The sequence below is a fragment of the Alosa pseudoharengus genome, unplaced genomic scaffold, assembly GCF_046254945.1.
Source record: "Alosa pseudoharengus isolate Yale_2024_CS ecotype anadromous, Long Island Sound unplaced genomic scaffold, YU_APseudo_1.1 YU_APseudo_1.1_scf_23, whole genome shotgun sequence".
Classification (NCBI taxonomy): Eukaryota; Metazoa; Chordata; class Actinopteri; order Clupeiformes; family Clupeidae; genus Alosa; species Alosa pseudoharengus.
The window spans coordinates 23256723-23277756 of NW_027468685.1; the positions used below are offsets into that span (position 1 = coordinate 23256723).

At 45.2% G+C, this 21034-nt stretch overlaps 1 protein-coding gene across 3 annotated transcripts in view; it reads left to right on the forward strand.

Moving 5' to 3' along the window:
- The window catches only part of samd12 (sterile alpha motif domain containing 12), a 71627-nt gene extending 56719 nt beyond the window's left edge, over positions 1–14908 (forward strand). For all 3 annotated transcript variants that reach the window (XM_076302095.1, XM_076302092.1, XM_076302093.1), the window contains exon 5: positions 14479–14908. In XM_076302095.1, the coding sequence (XP_076158210.1) occupies positions 14479–14513 (35 nt within the window). In that variant the 3' untranslated portion in view covers positions 14514–14908. The remainder of the gene's footprint in view (positions 1–14478) is intronic.
- Positions 14909–21034: the final 6126 nt, after the last annotated feature.

The window sequence follows — 21034 nt, forward strand, 5'->3', positions numbered from 1 at the left end:
CTTCTAAATACACAGAAGATAAGTTCAAGCTGTCGCTGCCTTTGTGGCGGCAGTGACCACAACAATCAAGCTGAGAGACAAGAAGAAATAAAAGGGACCAGATTGGCCTGTGTGTTTGATGGCGGACCATATGCTATCAATCTCTCGTTTTTGTGCAGGCATCGGGAATGGCTGCCCACACAGCATAAATTACTGGAAGACACGATGTACCGTCAAACATGTGGGCTTACGCTGCACAAAAAGAAATACCACGAAAGGGCGGAAAGGGGGGAATAGGTGAAATATTAACCGTGTACGTTACGAGGGCTCAAGGGAAGATGGAGCGAATGTGGACTCTGCTAATATTTGCTCACAGAGAGCATCTGGGGAGGGAGAAAGAGAGAGAAAGAGAGAGACGGAGAGAGAGGGAGAGAGAGAGAAGGAGTGCATGAGGGCTATGGTGAGGATGAGTTAAAAGAGGACATGGAGGAAGTGCGAGAGGGGAGATCGAGAGGGGAGTGAATGAGGGGAGAGGAATAGAGAGTGGGCTCTTCAGAGAGGAAGGGAGTGAAGGAGAGAGTGAGAGAGAGAGGGGGGGGGGGGGAGTCTTGCATCAGGAGGCCTTTGATCCGCGGCCTTGCCCTTGCCCCCTGGAAATGCAATTAAAATGGAGAAGAGGTGAAGGCCATGTGATCAACTTGATCCTGACATGGCTTTTAATTATAAATGTTTGCGCAGCGGAAAGTGGATGCCCACCACCACCACCACCACCATCTTCCACACTACCCCACGGACCCCACATCCCCTCTGGCCAAACAGAGCCCTCTGTGGGGTTGGGGGGTGGTGGAGAGTGCGAGGGATCATAGGGAAGAGTGTAGCCTAGGACGGGATGGAGCACTGGGCCCTGAGAGAAGAGGAGCCTGGATAGAAAGTAGAAGTGAAGGCCCCTGTTAACCCCCATTACCCTTCTCTTCTTCTCAACACCATTAGCAGAATACCAATGCCTTACTCTCCTGCTCCCTCTCTCTCTCTCTCTCTCTCTCTCTCTCTCTCTCTCTCCTTCATTCACTCTCTGGTTCACTCATTCTGCTTTCTTTTGCCATCACACAATTTTATATGTGTGTATGGGTGTGTGTGTGTGTGTGGGGGGGGGGGGTCTGCTGACAAACGGGCCAAGGGGAATGTGATTGGTGAAAGCGGATGTTTAGTGAATGCTAAGCACCTACTTAATTCCCCAGTCAAAAGATGCTCAGGCTGATCTCAATATTTATCTCCCGCACGGTTATCAGGGCACAAATGTGCAGCAGCATGTGAATTTGAAAATGGATATGCTCTGATGGGGGACAAAATTGTCCCTACACACATTCCATCCCTCTATCTCTCTCTCTCCCTCGCTCTCCCTCCATACAACATCTACTCAGAAGACTGACATTCCTGAAGCAGTGGAATGGAAGTGCTGTCCATGTATACTTCGGGGCTGTACTGTATACGGGGGTTTACATATAAATGCACTATTCGTGAATGCATTACTCCAGCAGCTTGCTTGCGTTAAGTTGCCATTGAGGGTATGCTGATCTCAGTGTTGCAGAGACATGGCAGTAAAAACAGGAAGACCAGGATGTTGGCTGTGATCAAAGGAGATGAGAAGTCCTGTCATTCTTCCTTTCCTCTGCTCACTGAACTCGTCTTCTGCAACAATGTTACATAAATCTCTAAGAAGTAAACCTTCTTCCTCTTCTTCTTCTCCTTCTTTTTCTTCTTCCATCCTATCAGTTGCAACATAGCCCTTTTCTAGTCTCCAAGTTCAACTTAAGATTCATATTGCTCTTTATTTCTCCAAAGAGACGTTTAGAAGAAACAGGTGAGATCCAATTTGAAATGTTGCTTTCCTATGGGCTGTCACTGAATGGACTTCACTGTTCTGGGAAAACGTTGGCTTGCATGTATCACTGACCACCTCAATTTTGCTGAGAATCTACTCTGGATAGCAAGAACAAATTAACACCCGCACTGTAGACTCTTGTTCACAGACCACTGGGCTTTTGATAAATGAAGCTAATAAATGGATTTATGGACTGGAAACAGTGTCCAACAGATGCTGGAAAGAGCACTGCAGTCACGCAATGAGATTAACAGGTGCAGAGAATCATGTTAAAATTGCTGAAAAATGGCAGTAGTTGTTTACTGACCTTTGAACTTTTAACCTGTTCTGTGGCATGCAGCTCTTGATGCTGTGCAATGGAATGCATAGAAAATAGCACAAAGATAGTTGGTAGGGAAGACTTTTCAGTTTGGAATGGTTCTGTTTGGATTGACCCTGCCTAAATTTGGCACCAACACAATGAACACATGCCCAGCATGTATAAAACGCAGTTGACTGGCAGCGTTCGGTGCAGCCTGACAATAGAGTTTCAGCAAGCGATTTGGCCAAAGTCGGTGAAGAAGAATGTCTTTTAATCAAAGTGCCTGACCCCAGTGGCCTTAAAGTAATAACGTCTGGCTTCCATTTAGATTGTGTGCAAGGCACATGTTAATGCAAATGTGACGGCATGATGTTTCTTCTTGTCTGACATTTTCGTCTGATATTCTTAGAGGCGAAAAGATTCTCCATAACTTGCCCCATGTCTCTGCTTCACTTTTGCTGACATATTTCAGACCAGGAAACATCTGCGGCAGATGTTCCTGTTAAGTCACCCAGGGATTGCTTGTCCCCAGATCTCCACGCAGCTCCAACCAGAGAGTGAGCTTGGGTGCCGTGCAGTCACAACACGCACAGAACTCTCCCCGGAGCTGGATTTCAGCTTGGCATCTGCAATATATCAAAATGTCTTTTTTGGGTTTTTTCACTTTCTGATTTTTTTTTTTTTGTGGAGAAAACATTGCTGCTTGGCATGCCACAGTGTTATAGTCGTTATATGCTCATCCCATGAACTTTGTGACTTTGTATATTTATACTAGGGAAATGTTGTTTGCAGTCTTGGGAGGAACTCTGTAATGAAAGCAATGTGTTCCCAGATACCCTGTTTTATCCCACTGTTAGCCATACAGTATATGTCAGGCCACTTTTCACTCTCTCTGCTGCCTAATTTCAACTCGTTGCGTAAACTGTGTTTGACTGGCAAGGGCGCTCTGTAATTATTGACAAGAGAAGTAAACAGTCATTCCCCTTGCTGATAGGCCCTACAGGTGAGTTGGCACATCACATAGGGTGTGCTCCCCACTCCGATTCTTCTGCCTGTCGGTTCAGTTTAAAAGCGACCAGACTTGTTGTTGCATGAGAGTGTGGTTTCCCTTTTAGTGACTACAGCCCTAACGACTACGCGGCAGCAGTCTTTCGACCACAGGTTATGTGAATGCCCCACAGCGACTGCTGTAATTGCGTGGGCACGGAAAGAAAGATGAAGCGTCTAAGCCGCTTTGGGGACTAAGGAAAGAGAGGAGTGAAAGAGTGCATGATTGAGAGAGAGAGAGAGAGATAGCAGGAAGAAAAAGAGAGCGTACTGATGTGAGTGTGGTTTCTCTAAATAGTTGACGAAGTTGCTGCGGCTCCATCTAGGCCACTCTCCACCTTGATGAAGATCTCCAGCTGCGACGTCAATTACTGAACCAGGAGCTGTTAACACAACATGCGACAGGCGATCCATCACAAGCACTGTACAGACTCAAGCCGACGTCGATACCACCCTCTTTAGAGATAAAGAGACGTGAAGACAATACACCTCTCACCACCCTCTCTCACTCACTCTCTCCTTCTATCTCAATCACCCTCTCTTTCAGTCATGCTGAGCTCTGTCTCTCTCTTCCCCCAGTCCTCCCACATTATCATCTTGTCGTCTCTCCCCGCTCTCTTTCTCTCGTAATGTCTGTTTAACGTCCACTCTTCACTGTCCCTCTGTGTTCCGTCTTTAACTGCCTTATCAGCTACTCACACGACACCTCACCTCACCCTCTCTCACTCGTCTCTCTACACCACCCACCCACCCACCACCCTCTTCTCTCTCCTCCTTTCGTCCATTCCAATTGAAGCCCACCATTTCAAATCAGCATGCCAAGTTTGAAAGCATTGACTGACTGTCCACCCCACGGACTCAAGTTGTCATTGTCAGTAATGCCTCACTGCCTACATTAACGCTAATAATGTTTCTCTCTTCTTCCCCCCCCCTTGCTATTGAAAGGGCTTTTGTGTTTGTCTATTTCTGATTGTTATTCAGAGTGTCTTATTTTTGAAGGATGTTTTTTTTTTCTTCTCTAGGTTTTTGATTTCATACTCGAATTGTCAGAAAAAAAAATGACTGCAGAAAGCTAACACCTGGCCCTCAGTGATTCGCAAAGACAAGCTCATTCCCCCTCCTCATCCCTAATGAAGAATGAAATTCTGTCATTTTCTGCTGCAGGGTTTCAGACGAGTTTTTCCTCCATCATCGGCGTCACTTTGGCTTTATTTTTTTATTATTATTATTTCGCATACAGAAACCCAAATAGATTTAGAGAGACGCCATGCAAATGGACGATGATTCATGCAGTGAATAGAGCCCGAGCAGTGGGGGAAATAATTCCTATGGCAAAGTAATGTGCACACATATTCACACAATGTTTTCACACATGCACACACACAAACACACACACACACACACACACACACACACGCACACACACACACACAGGTCAAACAGTGGTGACTCATGCGTGGGGTGGGTTGGTGAAATTGGCTATCTGTCGGGCTATAAGCCGGGCATGTGATTGGTGTCATTACACTCCAGGTGTTATGTGGGCAATGCCGTGGCATCTGTGCCCAGTTAGAAGAGCATCTCCCGCCATGCCAGCGTTAACATTGGCATGTGGCAGACTGAGTCAGCCTGGGCTGGTTACGCCAGGTTTGGTTGGTGCCAGAGCTCTGGACCAAAGCCCGTGTTAGGTTTGCGAGGTGGAAGAGTTTGCTTGGCTCTGGAGCCGTGTCTGAACAGCATCTGTGGTGAGAACCTGGCTCTTGCTTTGTGCTAGAGGAGCCTCTGAGGCTCACCAGACTGAGCCCAACAATCTGCATATTTTCCACCTTTCCCAGGTGACTGACCACACTCGCCTGACTAAACTCATCGGGTTCAAACTTAGTAACATCTGCATGGTTGCTTGTCCTCACCTAGGAGACCACTTGATATTTATGACTGGGTTTGAAAATTCAGCTGAATTTTGTTGTATATACTCATTGAGTGAAATATCTAAAGATTTAGATATGTTTAGATTGTTAGCTGTGTTTGCCATTGGCTCCTAGTACAAACCAGTCCCTTGTTTCATAACCTACTAAGAATATATATTATGTAATAGCACCTTGTGGTGTCCTTGTGCTAACACACCATTTATTTTTTACTTTTTCCTCTGAAAAGTTTGAGCCTATATATTTAGGTCAAAAGTGAGTACAAAATGTCTAAACGGTGTAGTGCAGTGTATATGTGTAATGTGTAATGATGGGGCAGTCATTGACACGCTGTACTGACAGTAAACAGGGTTAGTAGTAGGGTTAAGTTTATAGAAGCACCGAGTATCACTGTGTGTGTGTGCAACCTTGCGGACGTGTGTGAGAGAGGGAGAGTGTATTTGAACATCGTGTGTCAGGCTCACTCAAAGGACACATGCACAAAAGCTATGTATATCACATAGTTGTCATGGCAACTCTCAAATCAAGTCAAACTCAAATCTCAAGTGAATACATGTATGTGGAATAAAAACATGCTAGTAACCTTCACTTACATGTTCATCTGAAGAACATATATGTACTGTAATTTTCAATATGTATTTTAAGAGCCACTAAGCTCTATCCCTGTTTGCCATTTTTTCCCCTGAATTACAACGTTCTAGTAGTTATACTGAATTTTTGAATTTGTTTGCTTCTCTGTCCCCGTAGTTCTCTCTGTCCTCCACTCTCTGTCTGACATTTTGTACCTCCCATTTAGGTATGCGCCATGAGTGGCATCTACCCCTTTTGTTAATTTTATTTGTGTCTGTTTGTTTCATTTGTGTGTGCAGAGTAGGCGTTTGAACAGGTGACCCATTTCGCTGGAGCTGCCGGGTGGAAGTGAACAAATTAGTCACCGGCAGTACAAATACACACCCCCTTCCAGCCCCTCCCCTCCCCTCGATTTCTCTATTTCTTACATCGATTTTTTTTTTTTTTTACTTTACTGCCACAGCTTTCACTGGCAATTGAAAATCGTTGTGTTTCTTTATGGCTCCTATTTGGCCGTGAATGTGCTAGACTAGGACTCTATCTCCCTCTCTTTCTCTCTCACTCAGTCACTCTCTATCTCAGGGATAGTGATAAAGGCGAACTGGGAGGCTTCTAACAGACTTGATGCACTTGATGATGAGGAGGTGGAGGCCTGGGCGGGTTGGCTTGGGCGGAGGGGAAAGGAGGAGAGGGGAAAGTGTTTTCCTGGCGACACGCTCCCCAGAGTGGAGATGCACTTCCTGTTATTAATATTTATCGTTTAGGTAGCTTAGCTGCAGCCCCCCTCCAGAGCGACCTACATAGCTGACAGTTTGCTTCGGCGCTGTGGGTCTGTATGACTGTGTGTATGTGTGCATGTGTGTCTCTGTGTGTGTATATTTATATAAGGGTGTTTGTGTTTGTGTGTGTGTGTGTGTGTGGGGGGGGATGCGCAAGCCCTGACGTGTGACACACAGTCTGTTCAGGTGCATCCCAGTGCACGAGGGACAGCCCAGCGCCCCAACTGCGCATATGAACTTCCTCTGACCCCCTCGGGAAAACACACACACACACACACACACACACACAGATTCACTTCAACTATGGTAAGACACTGACTGCAAATCTGGAATCTGTGTTGGGCTCTTAGTGAAGGAAATGAGAGATTTGTTAGCTTAGCTCGAGTGTTTGTGGGTGGAGGAGATGGCCAGACATGTTGGTGGGTGGAAGGAATATTCTTGCTTTTACCAGAGGCACTTCGCTTGAGGCGCTTTAGAAGGACATATGTACAGAACAACCTGATGTTTGAGAGACCTCTTGTACCATATCTGAGTTTCTCATATAATTTATACACCCATTTACTTGTACACTTCACTTAACCCCCAGGAAGATCTTGTAATATATGTGCCTAAGAATTTGTAATGAAGTTAAGACTTATCCTTTTGTGTGACCTCTCTTGCCTTAAAAATAAACAAGGGAGGGTGGGCAGAAAAAGGCGACAATACATGACTACTGAAGCAGAATAATTTAGTTTCGCCCCCTCTCTCAAACACCCACACCGTCACAGCAGAAGTAAACGCGCCTCTGCCAAGCTAATTGTTTGTTGAATTGATTTCTGATTTAATTACAGGCCTGTTACGTTTACCCACTGAAGCCCTGGGACCTAGTATTAACAATAGGGGTGGGTTGTATGAAACAAAACAGCCAGTGAATCAAAAGAAATAGTAGAAAAAGTAGCTACACACATTGCCCTCGGAAAAAATTAAGTTTTCTACATTGCAAAACAGCGGACCTTCCTGCTAATGGAGGTGTTAGCCTTGAAGCTTCACTTTTTGACACTTACATATAATACACCTGTTTATGTCTATTTATGAAGGTGGACCTCTGGAGATGGGTTCACCACTGTTTCTTTCTCTCTCTATGGAGCTTGTTTATTATTAAATCATGGTTGTTGGATTTTTCCCCCTTCTCTAACCATTAGCATGAGTGAGCTGAGGGAGGTCGCTTAAGATGGAGGCACATCTGCCTTTTGAATAGACAGAGAGGGATGGGAGATAACAAGGTGAAAGTTTCGTGAAGAAACTGTGGCAAGGACATTTCGGAACCATCCATAGGGCAAGAATGCAAGACAGTTTTGTCTTTTCTGCAAGAATTTCCCTTTCCTGTAAGAGTTGCCTCTTAGTGCGAAGGCCTTAACTCCCCCCTGACAGATTAAAAAATATCTTATTCTCTATGTGTCCTTAACTGACATCTGTGGTTGGTATTTGAGTGCAAATGAAGGGCATTTTTTTCCACTGTGGTATCAAAAGGTTTGACAAGCAATGTTGAGTCATTACTCATTACAACTAGAATGTTTTCCATTCAGAATTGTTCAAGGTCATGAAGAGGAGGTGCTATGTGAGGACACGGCTCTTATCAGTGGGCCGATGAGCTTGAATGAAAGGGGAACGCGTAGAGCCGTCGTGTTGAAGTGCTTTTTCGTGAGTCCCTCTTCTCCAGCCAATCATAGGCATAACAAGGACAGGGGATTAGGGGGCACAGCGACTTGCCCAGAGTGGAGTTCTGGACAACCCTAGCCTTTATCAGACTGGCCCATTGTTGAGCGAACTTGAACTGTGATGGGGGCATTCTCATTTTTTCCTCATCAAGTTTTGTCTCATCACAAGTCTACTGAAAGACTTTGTTTCTGATGTTTTTTTTGTTGTTTTTTTATGGTTAAGATGTGGGAAAAAACAAAGACGTCAACAGTCCCCACGTCACACTGTGCAGATCCTGTCTGTACTCAATGTCCTGTCATATATTTCATTGAATTTTTGAGGTTTTTGGTTTTTCCTTCATCTTGGCACTAGAACAGTTGCTTTGGTTCTTTTTGCATTTTATTTTCATTTTTATTTCCTTATTCATCTTCTGTGATGGCCAGTGCTGAGTGGACGGGTGTCACCACGCATATAAGATATGAGGAAGTCGCTCGGCCGGTCGCTCGGTCAGTCTCCCTCCCTGAGCGTAGCACAATGGCAGCCATGGCGGCGTGCTAAATAAATTATCGCGCAGCTATTTCTGAGCTGAAGTGTAAATGCAGTAATCCACAGTGCAGGAGCCGGGAGAGGAGTCGGTGCAGCCTCATTGGGGAATACGCCACTCTCTTCATCCTCTCTCTCTTCCTCTCCCTCTCTCTCTCTCTCCCTCTTGCTGTCTCTCTCCCTCTCTACATCGCACGCCATCCCCTCACACCCTCCTCCGACTGCTCTCTCTCCCTCTCTCGTTCTGTCGTTCCCTCTTCCTCTCCCACACACTCTCTTCATCTTCTGCCTGCCTCTCCCTCTTTTCACACACTCTCCTTTTCACTCCATCTCTCACATCCTCACCCAACCACTCTTTCTCTCTCTCTCTTCTCACTATCTCCACTAATCCCTCTCTTTTCTGCTGTTTCTGTCAGAGGAGATATTATGATATTCCCCACCATATGCCAGGCTACTTTAGCCTGTCTGCATCTCTCTCTCTCTCATCTCTCTCTGCACTACAGAGGTTAACCCTTACCAGAGAAATCTGTTGAGCCAAATCAATTAATCATTAGAAGCGCAGTCACAACCATTCAACATTCAGCACTGAAGAGAGCTCGTTCCGCAGGTCACTGAGACAGAAAAGGAGAGTGTGTGTGTGTGTGAGAGAGAGAGAGAGAGAGAGAGACAGATTTATGATATATTTGTTCTTATTATTAGATATTAGATATTATTAGTAGGGCTGTCAATCGATTAAAAAAAATAATCTAATTAATTACATACTCTGTGATTAATTAATCTAAATTAATCGCATATATAATTTTTGCTGTGAAAGTATTTTAAATATTTAAATTCAAATGAATCATTGAATAATCAGCATTAGTGATTAAATTAAAGTTCAAAAACTCTTTTATTATTATTTTCACTGTTTTTTTTTCACATACAAGGCATTTCAGGCCACAGATATAACCTAGGGGACACAATGAAAATTAATTAACACTCCCCTCAATGTCAACACTTATTTCTTTGCATTGATGTGCGACTATAGAGTTGATGAACTCCGGTGATATGCAAATTCCTTGCTGTAGACATTGCAGAGGACTTTATTTTCAACACTTTATTTTTTATCAACATCATCAGGCCATTTTTTAAAAGTAAATGTTCCAATCAATGATCCAGGCAGCACGTTTTCTTCTCTCTCCTTCATTTTACAGTCTGACTAGAACGGCTTGGGGTCAAAGGTCATACGGAATCGATTAATCTGCACTAATTTTTTTAATCAGTTATTTTTTCTCAAATTAATTAATCGAAATTAATCAGTTATTTTGACAGCCCTAATTATTAGATATATTTGTTCTTATTATTAGAATTGTTGTCTTACTTTTATGTCTTCTATGTCTACTTTTATGTCCTCTTATATGTGAATTCCACAATTCTGTTAAGTATGTATTTATTTTTATTTTTTTTACCTCTATTCCTCTTTACCTCTTCTGTGTACATGTAATTGAGCTTTGGCAATAATGTTCATGCAACGTTCATGCCAATAAAGCTTTCTTGAATTGAAATTGAATTGAGAGAGAAGGGAACATAAACTACTTCCCCTCTGGATAGAAAAGGTACAAATGGTTCCAACTTTCACCTCAGCCTTGTCATGCTATTTGTCTACAGTGAGAGCCACCCTCCAATAACAGTGTGTAATAGGACATAATGGCGCGTAGTTAATCATAGCCTGTGTGGGGGGTGAGGAGGTTAATGATGGCACAGGAGCGCTCTTGAGAATGAACCCCTGCTCGGCAGGTATTTATCAATGCCATGTGTGGGTCTTTGCAAGGTCACAGCGACAGGGGACATCCCAGTCTCACCTGTAGAGAGACGAAAGGGGAAGGAGAAGCTGTGGTTTCATGACTTTTGAAGAATTAAGGAAGTGAAAGTTCCTCTTGTTATTTGGTTCCTCTATAGCTGAGCCATGTAATTCTGGGTCTTTTACCTGGTATTTTTGCAGTATCATTTTGCAGTGTTATCAGTGGTTAACCCGAAGAGGAACAGGAAAGAAAAACATATGCGAAGGACATGCAAAAATAGTATTCCCCAGTTGTATGCAAATGTATCCAAATCTACAGAATATGCACACACAACTCGGTACGCATATAAACAAACATCCCACTCCTCCCAGTACACTCACACACACACACACACACACTGCACAGTACACTTGTAAACACATGACCCCCAACTCCCACCCACCCACACACACGCATATGCCAAGGTTCAGCGGCACACTCTCCATGCCTTCAGTTTAGAACCTGACGAGGTCTGTAGGAAAACTGGCTTTCAGCTCTAATGTATTCAGGAACATGAAGAAAAATAAGGAGGGAGAAGCCGCTGAGCACACTTGTTCGCCGCCACCCCCCTCCTCCTCCTCTTCCATCCGTCACTTTCCCTGTTATCCCTCGCTTCTTCCCTCTTTCGCCTGTTTTTCACACACACACATGCAGCGAGGGGAGTGCTCAGATGAGAGGAAGATGGAAAGTGAGAGAGAGAGAGAGAGAGTAGAATGCATGCAGAGCGGATGTGAGCGCGTGATGAGCGTCAGGGCCAAACAAGCGAAGTGGCTCGGCGGCATGAAAAGGCTTATTTGCTTAACCTCAGCGGGTTATGCTGATCGGGAGTGCCGCGCGAGAATACACTTCCCCTCTCCGCAGTTGTTTGTTTGGAAATTGAGGGCAGTGCAAAAAAAAGCAAAGGGAGCTTGTGAACTGCGAGAGCAAGAGAGAGAGAGATAGAGAAAAAAGGAAAGAGAGACAGAAAGAGAGTCTAAAACAGACGGAAAGAAAGAACAGGATGACCTATTTAAACCTATAAAGTGGGAAAGTGCCCCCACTAAGTCTGTGCACCGTGTTTACAAAACAGCCTTGTTTGGGAACGGCCTTTGATTTGCCATGAAGACGAAGCAAGCTGCAGCCTCCTCAGGCTCAGGTTATTTATTCCGAATCAGGTCCTGCCAGTGGACCTCGTGCACAGGCGCTACAGCAGCTTTATGGCGGGTTCCAACAGGTGCTCATCCTTAATCCTAGACATGATGTGGCCCAGTCCGGCTCTAGAACAAACCTGGACAAAGCTGGACCGGAGTCCTTTACTTACTCGGAAGGGTTGGGTTGAGAGCTTGGAGGGGCTGAGGGAGGGGTCGTGGGTCATTCATTGCCGTTAGGTCGGGTGAGTGTTGACAGTTTAATGCAGGCCGTAGATGGAACGAAGGTGGAACTGTATGCTGGAAACACTGCAGCATTGTGAGCTATAAGGCAGACAGATAAGGAACAATCACAGGTGCAGCACTACCTTCACCGTGTGTGCGTGTGTGTGTGCGTGTGTGTGTGTGTGTGTGCGTGTGTGTGTGTGTGTGTGTCTGTGCACTTCGCAAGCAACTGTGTGTGTGTACTGTGCCGGTGATTTAATAAAAGGAGGAAGGGTGATTACTAATGCATAGCTTGCCTCCAGCTCTCTCTCTCTCTCTCTCTTACCCCTCTCTCTCTCCCTCCCTCTCTTTCCATCTCTCTATCTCTCCCTCTCTCACTCTCTCTCTCTCAAACTTTCTCTCACTCTCTCTGTTGAGTCTTTCTAAGGAACTCGCCTCATGAGCACCTGTCTCTGAGACACTCTCTCATTCCTCCCTTACCCCTTTAATGTGTCTGAATCAAATTCATCATTCTTGCCAAGTCGCTAGGGAAAACCCCGCTGTGCAATTGGCGAAATAGAAAGTGTCTAATGCCTGTCTCTCTGTTTTTCCCCCCTTCTTGTCCCCGTCGTGGGGGGAAATTGCGCGGACAGACGGCCGCATTAATAAACACGCCGGTCCCTTTTGTTTGGGACTGAGATGGCTCTCTGCGTGGTTAGCTCATTCTTTTTCTCTTTTTTTATTCCCTCGTTCTTTCCCCCCCTTCTTAACTCCTCTCTGCACTGTCGTCTGAGGCAGGGGAACAGGGGAGTGAAAGTGTCTAGGATGGAGTTGAAGGCACTTCTCTCTCCTCACTGCCAGGTTTTATTGAGGTGGAATTGAAAAGGCTGGGTGGAGAGGAGGGAAGAGGAAAAAAATTGGGAAATAGTTCACAGTAGTTGACCTTCAAGGATTTTTTCAGGAAAAGAAAGGTGTTAGAAAGAGCAGAATATCAGATTTGGAAGAGAGGTGGGGGGAAAGTGAGGCTTCAGTATGTCTGCCAAGCCTCAAAAACAGTAATCATATGTTGCCTCGACGGATCGTGGTGTGTCTGTCAGGACGTGCCAAAGCTTTTGACTCGATGCCCATTGCCAAAGTATTCGGAGCGATTTTTCATGCTGATTTGTCTTTGGTTGAAAGGCTAAGAGAATGAGCTCAGTAGACACACCGCGGATGCGCTGCTGGAACTAGTGTTCTCTCGAGTAGCGGCAGAGTTCGCCGCGCTCGACCCCGGCTGTGCTGGCAAAACAAAAACAATAGAGCGAGGAAAATAACTAACTAAATAAATAAACAATGGTGAAAAGAAATCCTGACCTTGACTAGAAATAGAAAAACACAATGTATCATTTGACAGAACCCTAGGGGCTGTTCTCTACCCCCCAGCTCCAAACAGTGTGTGTGTGTGTGTGTGTGTGTGTGTTTACAGTACGTACATGTTTTGCTGTTTGTGTTAGTGTGTATGCATATCCATGTGTACATTATGCAAATATGTGTGTGCATATAGAGTTTGTGTGTGTGTCGATTTCTGTTTGACTTTCAACAAAGATGTTCAGTTCTCTGACAGCTTGTCAGGGTTCTACCTGCTAATGAAATTCAAATGACACATATGTATTCAGCCATAATCGGCAGGGATCTCATATTCCATCACCATGCACTTTCACACAAAACACACAACATCAAAGTATTTTTTTTCTGGTTTTGCTTTGATTTTGTTGCATAGTATACAACAGCGTACAGCTCCAAGAAATGCTCATATTTGTTTGTGTGATTGTTCGATAGGGGAGCGTGTGTACTTGGGAGTCCTTGAAAGCGTTTGTTTTGCTGTCAGGAATCCCATGGTGCCTTTGGGCTGGAATTGTGGCGTGTGGTGTGTGTGTGTGTGTGTGTGCACTTGCAGGGTGGGTTGGGCGGCTGTGAATGTCAGCTATCTAGGGGTGCCGTGCCATGCGGCGTGTCATTGGTCGTATATCAAACCTCCGAAATGTCAGACATCTTCCCTTCACTTATGGCTCACGGTCTAGGAGAGAAGAGAGAAGAGGACCCTCCATATGTAATGATCCGCAAAGCTCTGCACCGTGGGCCGCAGTTGGCTGATACTTGCCGTATTGATTTTGGGGATGTTGTCTGGTGTTTACTTGTCTCTTCCCTTCTCTCGTTTTCTCTCTGCATCTCCCTCCCTTTCCCTCCCTCCTTCCTGACGCATTTTATTCTTTTTTTTACTGTTTCCTTCCTTTTTTGGTCGTCTGTTTGATGTTTTCCATGCTGTCCAGCAGTGTTGTTTACCACCACTCTTCTTTGTTTTGTTTTTCCTTTTGCCCTCCTCTTTTCTTCTTTTTCATCAATCATCCCCGCCCTCCCATCTGCCTTTTCCTCATTGTTTGCTTTTCATCTTTTATATTTCTTCACATAGCTTGTGGTTGAATTTATGCTCTCTCTCCTTTCAATCTCTCTTTCTCTCTCTCTCTCTCTCTCTCTCCCTCTGCTCTTTATTCATTCCATATGGTTCAATAAAGGCAGTTTAAAGGTCAGCAATCTTCTTATGGTTAACATTGTCTCTGTCTCTCTCTGTCTCTGTCTTTGTCTGGCAGCTTCCCTGGAGAGTTCTCTGGAGTGCTCTCCGTAACCTGCGTCCAGTCCTCCGGGAGAACCCCTGGACCACCACCTTATCCTGGGGCAATCTTCCTCTTCAACACCCCCCCCCCCCAACCCATACCATCTCTTCTGCAGACACCACCACCCCCTTTCTCCCCACCTAATCTTCTCAAGATCTCCTCTACCCAACTATCTCACTAATCAACCACAATATGACCAATTGCGCTGAGTTACTGAACCTGACAACAGACTCAAATCCTCCAAACCTCACCCTCGCCCCCACCCACCCCTATTCTCACTACTTCAGCCTGATGTCCAAGGTATATTGACTTGAACTTGAGGAAACTACATTTCCCACAATCCCCCTTGGCCACACCAGGACATTGGAACTACTTGGATGACTGATCTCAGGAGTCCACCTCCTGACAGACGGATGGAAGGACATTGCGTTGGCCTGTCAGACGAATGCCGACCACTGCGTTTCAACCTCTCCCGCAGTCTGTTGAATATTTTATGCCGTGCACTTTACTGCCCCATCGCTTCCCTGTCTGTCTGACCGCACCCCACCTCACCGTCACCAGTCCTCCACGGTCCTGTCTGTCTATCTGTCAGTATGCGCAGCTGAGCATGCTGCCTTACTAACACACACTCGCAACCACACTCACGTACAGACTTATGTACACACAACGTTCCTGGCAAGGCTAGCTATATAAACATTCATGCTTACTTACACACACAAACATAGATGTATACATATCCAAAAGTTCCTATATCTACAGAGACGCACACACACCTCTTATACACGCATGCACATATTCACATTCTGAGGGGCCTTCTGACTAAGGTGGGACAGAGAGCGGTAACTTGAAATGGTTAAATTCATTGCTGAATTCCATTCCCTTTTTTGTTCCTTGCCCATTGTTTTGGTCTTTCTCTTTCTCTATCTTGCTCTCTCTCTCTTTTCCTCTCTCCCTCTCTTTCTCTCTCTCTCTCTCTTTCTCTCTGTGTCTGTGTTTCTGGCTTTATATGTGGCTTCCATTATCTCCTCGACATACATCTCCTATGTAACACAATGTATATCCAGTGATCTCTGGGTATTTGGGTAAAACCTTCCTGTCCTCAGAAAGTTTGTTTGTATGTGAGTATGTTTGAATGACTGTCTGTTTGTTTGTGTGTGTGTGTGTGTGTCTGTGTGTGTATGTATATGTGTGTTGTGTTTCTCACCCTGTCTTGTGACAGTATGTGGTAGGTCTCATTGTACCCCTTAGCCCCCCCACCTCAATCCGAACCCACCTGTATTATGACTCACATATACTCATACAAACACATGCACTCATACACACATGTACACACACACACTCACACACACACACTTATACATACTGTACATTCTGTCCTTCAGTGTCAGAGAACCTCACAACTGTGACTCAGACCCATGTGTCTTAAAACAAAGGACCTGCCCTACCACAGGGGGCGCCATCACCGTCGAACCTCACATCCCCTCACACCTTACCCTGCCTGTAATGGCGGGCAGCATGGACAAACCACTCCTCGCCCACTATCTCTCTCTTTCTTTATTTGTGTAGAGAGGGGGATGAGGAAGGGATTGAGAACAACAAGATACAGAGAAAAAGAAAATAATCGGACAACTCTCTACAGATGCTGTTGTACCTTGCTGCTTGCTCACTGAGGATTATTTTTAGGTACAGGATTTGCCATTAGTATCAGGAAAAGAAGTAAAGAGAGAGAGAGAGGAAAAATTAATATGTAAAGAAGTGCTGGAAAAAGCTGGCGCATACTGGACTTTCTGTCAGCAGAGAAAATGTATTCATCCTCCTCTGTCATAGCTCTCTTATTTCGAACAATATGTAATATATCGCCTAGTGTTATTGTTAATGTGAAAACGGCCTCTCACTGTTAACAATTATGGGGGGCTCCTATTAACTTACTAAGCACACTGAACGTTTTAGGTGACTAGTCCTGTCATTGTTTGGCCACTGTCAACTGTGTCTTTTTCAAAACACTAAAAGCCACGTGGGCTAGCCCTTTTGAGTCAGTAGCAGACATTAGGAGCAACACATTTCACTCAAGCCACTGTAGTAGCATTGAGAGTTAAAAAGAAATGGCCGTGAACATCGCAGGACTTCCATATGGAGCGGGTGGTGATGATGATGACAATGATGAAGTCTTGGAAAAGCTAGGTTTTATTTATTGAACAAAGCTATCAGAAAGGGTTGGGTTTAGTAGAAAGTAGCCAATTTTACCTAACTTGTGAGGACATCCATCCATGGTCTTCATTCTGGATGGTGGGTAGCCTTAATAGATGCCTTGGAGGGAAAATGGGCTCCAGACTGCAGGTCACATGCAGAGGTGAAAAATATGGGTTCAGAGAGCTCAAAGTATGCCCAGCTCTTAGAGTTGATTATCTGTGTTTGCTAGCCAGCGCAGTGGCTGAGTGAATGGGTGGGTCAAAATTGTAGCATGGCCTTTGCTTTCAAAGCCTGGAATATTCCACCTCTGTTTATATTTGTCTTGGGTTGGTCCCCCTGCTGAGAAGCAGAAGGCCTGGCTCAGTGTGTTAGCCTAGCGTAGTGTAGCGTAGCTCAGCCCCCTGATCGCGCCAGACGTCACCAGGGACTGGAGGGGTTGCTCAGACGACAATGTGCGTGTCATTACTTCACGCCTCAGTGGAGACCTGGTGTCACGATCCCCTCATGGGGGTTTTAGGGAGGGGGGGGGGGGGGTGCTGGTGGTTTTTGTGATTAATGCTGGTACTCTCGGGAAGGGGGAGGGGACGTATTCAGTGGAGGGTGTCGTGCCAGCGTATCTCCCAGAATTCTCTCTGCCCACAGGGCTGCCATGGCGACTGTGTGAGCCTCAGCTTGGAGACCACCTGCCCCAACCCTGCACCCCCCTTTCTATATCAGTCATATCAGTATGTTGTCTTTTTGTTTGTTTGTTTGTTAGTTTGTTTATCTTTGCTTTTGGGAGCTGCTACTCATAAGGATCTCTCTAGCACGTTTTTTGGTCTCGGTGCAGAAATTGCACACGAGCGTCACTGATGATCACTTTATATTATCTTGCACACATACACATGCAGGTACCATATTACAGTCACATCAGGTTGGGGAGACGAGCTCACAGCACACTAATAATATTTTGTCTGAGCGTGAGTCTAAACACAAGCATGCACTCAAAAAGCCCTAAAGCTCTCCCCAGGTGAGGAGAGTCACTTCTGGCTGAACACGTTGCTTCAGCTGCAGAAAGGCACTCTTTTGCTCCAGTGCCAAGTTGAGTCATATAGCTCCAGGTGAAACCACATTGATGAATAAAAGGGAACAAGGGATCCACAACGGGTTCTTCGTCTTGGACAAAAGGGAGAGCCTTTAACAGTCACGAGTGCACAAAAAAACTCACACACACTTACATACATACACACACACACACACACACACACACACACACACACATGCAGTCACACACGTTTTTTTTACATTATGTAGTACAGAGGTTATTTTTACACACATGCACAACAGACACACATTCAACACACACACACATACATTCTTACCCAAATACCAAGACTCTCATTATTAGAAATGATCAGACGTTGTTCGTGGGTACGGTCCCATGCTCACAGTACACAGAAGGAAAAGAGTTCAACGTTTGCCATTCTGAAAGCATGTAGCTCTAAAATCTCTGGTGTTTGTGTGGATGAGAGGCATGCAGACCAACCCCGCTCCCCCAACCCTCCCCAGATATCTATATAGGGTGCCTAACTATGAGTATTGATGACAATATTAATATGAATATTATAATAAATATTAGTATATCAATAACCTTCACTCGTGTCATGTTTTTCCTTGTGTTGGTCCTTTTTGGAGAAAAACTGTCAGTGTGTTCATTAGTGAGCAATCTTGGGTGTCCAGTAGGTTATTATGTTTATTTATATTTAAAAAAAGACCCTGAAAGCTTACAGCCTGAGGAGCCTACCAGCAGATTCATCTCCTTGGCCTTCAAGAGTGGCGCATTGAATTTGGATATATTTTGTATTAAAGCTGCAATACGTGGCTTTATTTTGGCTTCATTTCTGTCCCAAGGCGATTGTGTCATGGGATCCTGTGTGAACGCTAGTTGGAGCGCTAGCCTCTTCAGCACACCTTTAAAGTGGTGATGTTGAGCAAGTGAGAAGAGAAAGTGTGTGTGTGCGTATGCAACAGCAACACATCTGTGGTCTGTCAAGCTCCTGGGTCTGTTGTTGCTACGGGGTGATTTCCAGTCAAGCCTCAAGTTGGTAAGTGTGCTACTTTTAGTGTAGCGTCAGCTAATGTTCATTAGTGGAACTTCAAATGGTAGATCACAACCTAAGTTAAACATTACCAGAATGCTGCGCATGGAAATTATGAGTCAAAGACATACTTTCAGAGCGCTGAACAGCCAAGGCTAAATGGAAATCACCCGTGTGTGAATTAATGGCTGCAGAAATGTATTCTAAGAAAGGATATAATTGAAATAATTTAATGTAATTCTTCGATAAACACTTCTGTTAACTGTTACTTCAATAACTTTCTGTTAATAAAAGATGATGCCAATTCCTCTTCATTTCACTTCACAGTCGGTTACACTCTGTCAGTTTTCAGTTCCATGTGCACCCCCTCCCATCTCTCTCTCTCTCTCCCTTCCTGTCTCTCGCCTTTTCCACTTTCTTTTTCTGCCCTTTCTTCACTGTCACCATCTCTCTTTCTCTTTCTCTGTCACTTTCTCTCATGTCACCTGTGAAGGCTTCCTCAGGGCTGCTCTGAATAGGAATTGACTGGTAGACGTGTGCACACAGACAGACTCGCCGACAGACAGACAGACTGCAGCAGGACAGAGGCCTTGAGTTTGTCTGTAGAGTCTGACTGGTGTCCGGTCCTGCAGCTCACTACTCCACTACTGATGAGGCCGGGCTGTCCAGCACACCTGATGGAAAGAAGGAAGGAAGGAGGGATGGAGGAGGAGGGAGGGATGGAGGAGGAGGGAGGGTGGGAAGAGTGAGGGATGAGGGGACGGAGGGACGTGACAGGAAATCGCTGGGGCTCCATCCCTCCATAGCCCCCAGTCAAAGCAGAGGAGACAGCCTCCTCAGCAATCTGGGCTGTACGGCTCAAAATCTCTCTCTCTCTCTCCCTCTCATTCTCTCTCTCTACATCCCTATCTTTCATTCTACCAATCTCTTCCATCCCTCTCACAGCCTTTTTCTTTCACTCTTTGTGTTTCCATGGCTGCTATTTTAAACAATAAACATTAATGTCTGCAGTATATCATTCACATTTCACATTTTTATTTTCTTTCACAGTTTTATCTGTAGGTCTTATTTCCCTCATCCATCTCACATTTCTTTTTCTTTCTGTCTTTCTCACTCTTGGACAGAGAATTACTATTTCATTCTTTCTATCCCTCTCCCTCATTTCCCTCTCCTCTCTCTCTCTCTCTCTCTCCATCTCTGTCCATCGCTCTTTCCCTCGATCCGTATGGTGTTGTCAGCACACACCGGCTTTCCTTTATGAATTAAACATGTTTGACACCCCGAGCTCTCAAGCCAGATAGCACAGCGGACCTGAGAAAGCATTGTGCGGTACGGCATGGTGTGTGTGTGTGTTTGTGTGTGTGGTTGAGAGAGAACTGTGTGGATGTATGGACGTTGGACGATTCTGCCTGTATTTTTCCTGTGGGTAGGGAGCGGCTCTGGAGGGGGGGAGGGGGGGGGTTGTGCGTGTTCTCGCCCTTGTTACCTCTCATTCGTTCGGGGGTAGATCACGCGTGCGCCTCCCCTTCTGCCTGCTGCCATGGAGCGAGTGATGGGAATGCTTAGATTTGTATTAGCATATGGTTCCCCTCGCCCTGCATTACTGTCAGCCAAGTTCTCCCTCTCCTTCCCCCCTCCTCTCTCTACCTCTTCTCTCTGTCTCTCACTCTTACACTTTCCTCCACAACTTGTTTTAGTTATTTTATTTCCCTCCTGTGTACTCCCAGAGGAACAGCTATGCAGGTAGATTTTTTTTGCTAGCGTTATTGTATTCTGGGTTTATTTTAGGTTTCCCGCTTCCTGAATTCCCTGATCCCCAGCCCCAATTCTACTTATAGCCATAGTTTATTTTTTACTTATTCTCATTGGGACAAACAGTCACAGACACATACACACACACACAGACACACACATACACACACACATGCTGAGTTCACCTTACAGTACGAGTTGTACAGTGCGAGAGACATCCTCTCTCTGGAGAAAATCTAGGGGTTCAGGGAGTTCACCGGTGAACACTTTATGAGTGACTGCCTCAGTCATGTTTTCTTCATCACAAATCTCTGTCATCGCAGTGTGTTTCTGTGTGTGTGGCTGTTTTTATGCTGAGCTCTCTCTCTTGTGTGTGTGTGTGTGAAATATGTACAGTGTGTGAAAGTTCTTGTGTGCACAGTGTGTGAAAGTCTCTGTGTGTGTGTGTGTGTGTGTGTGTGTGTGTGTGTGTGTGTGTGTGTGAGAGAGAGAGAGAGAGAGAGAGAAAGAGT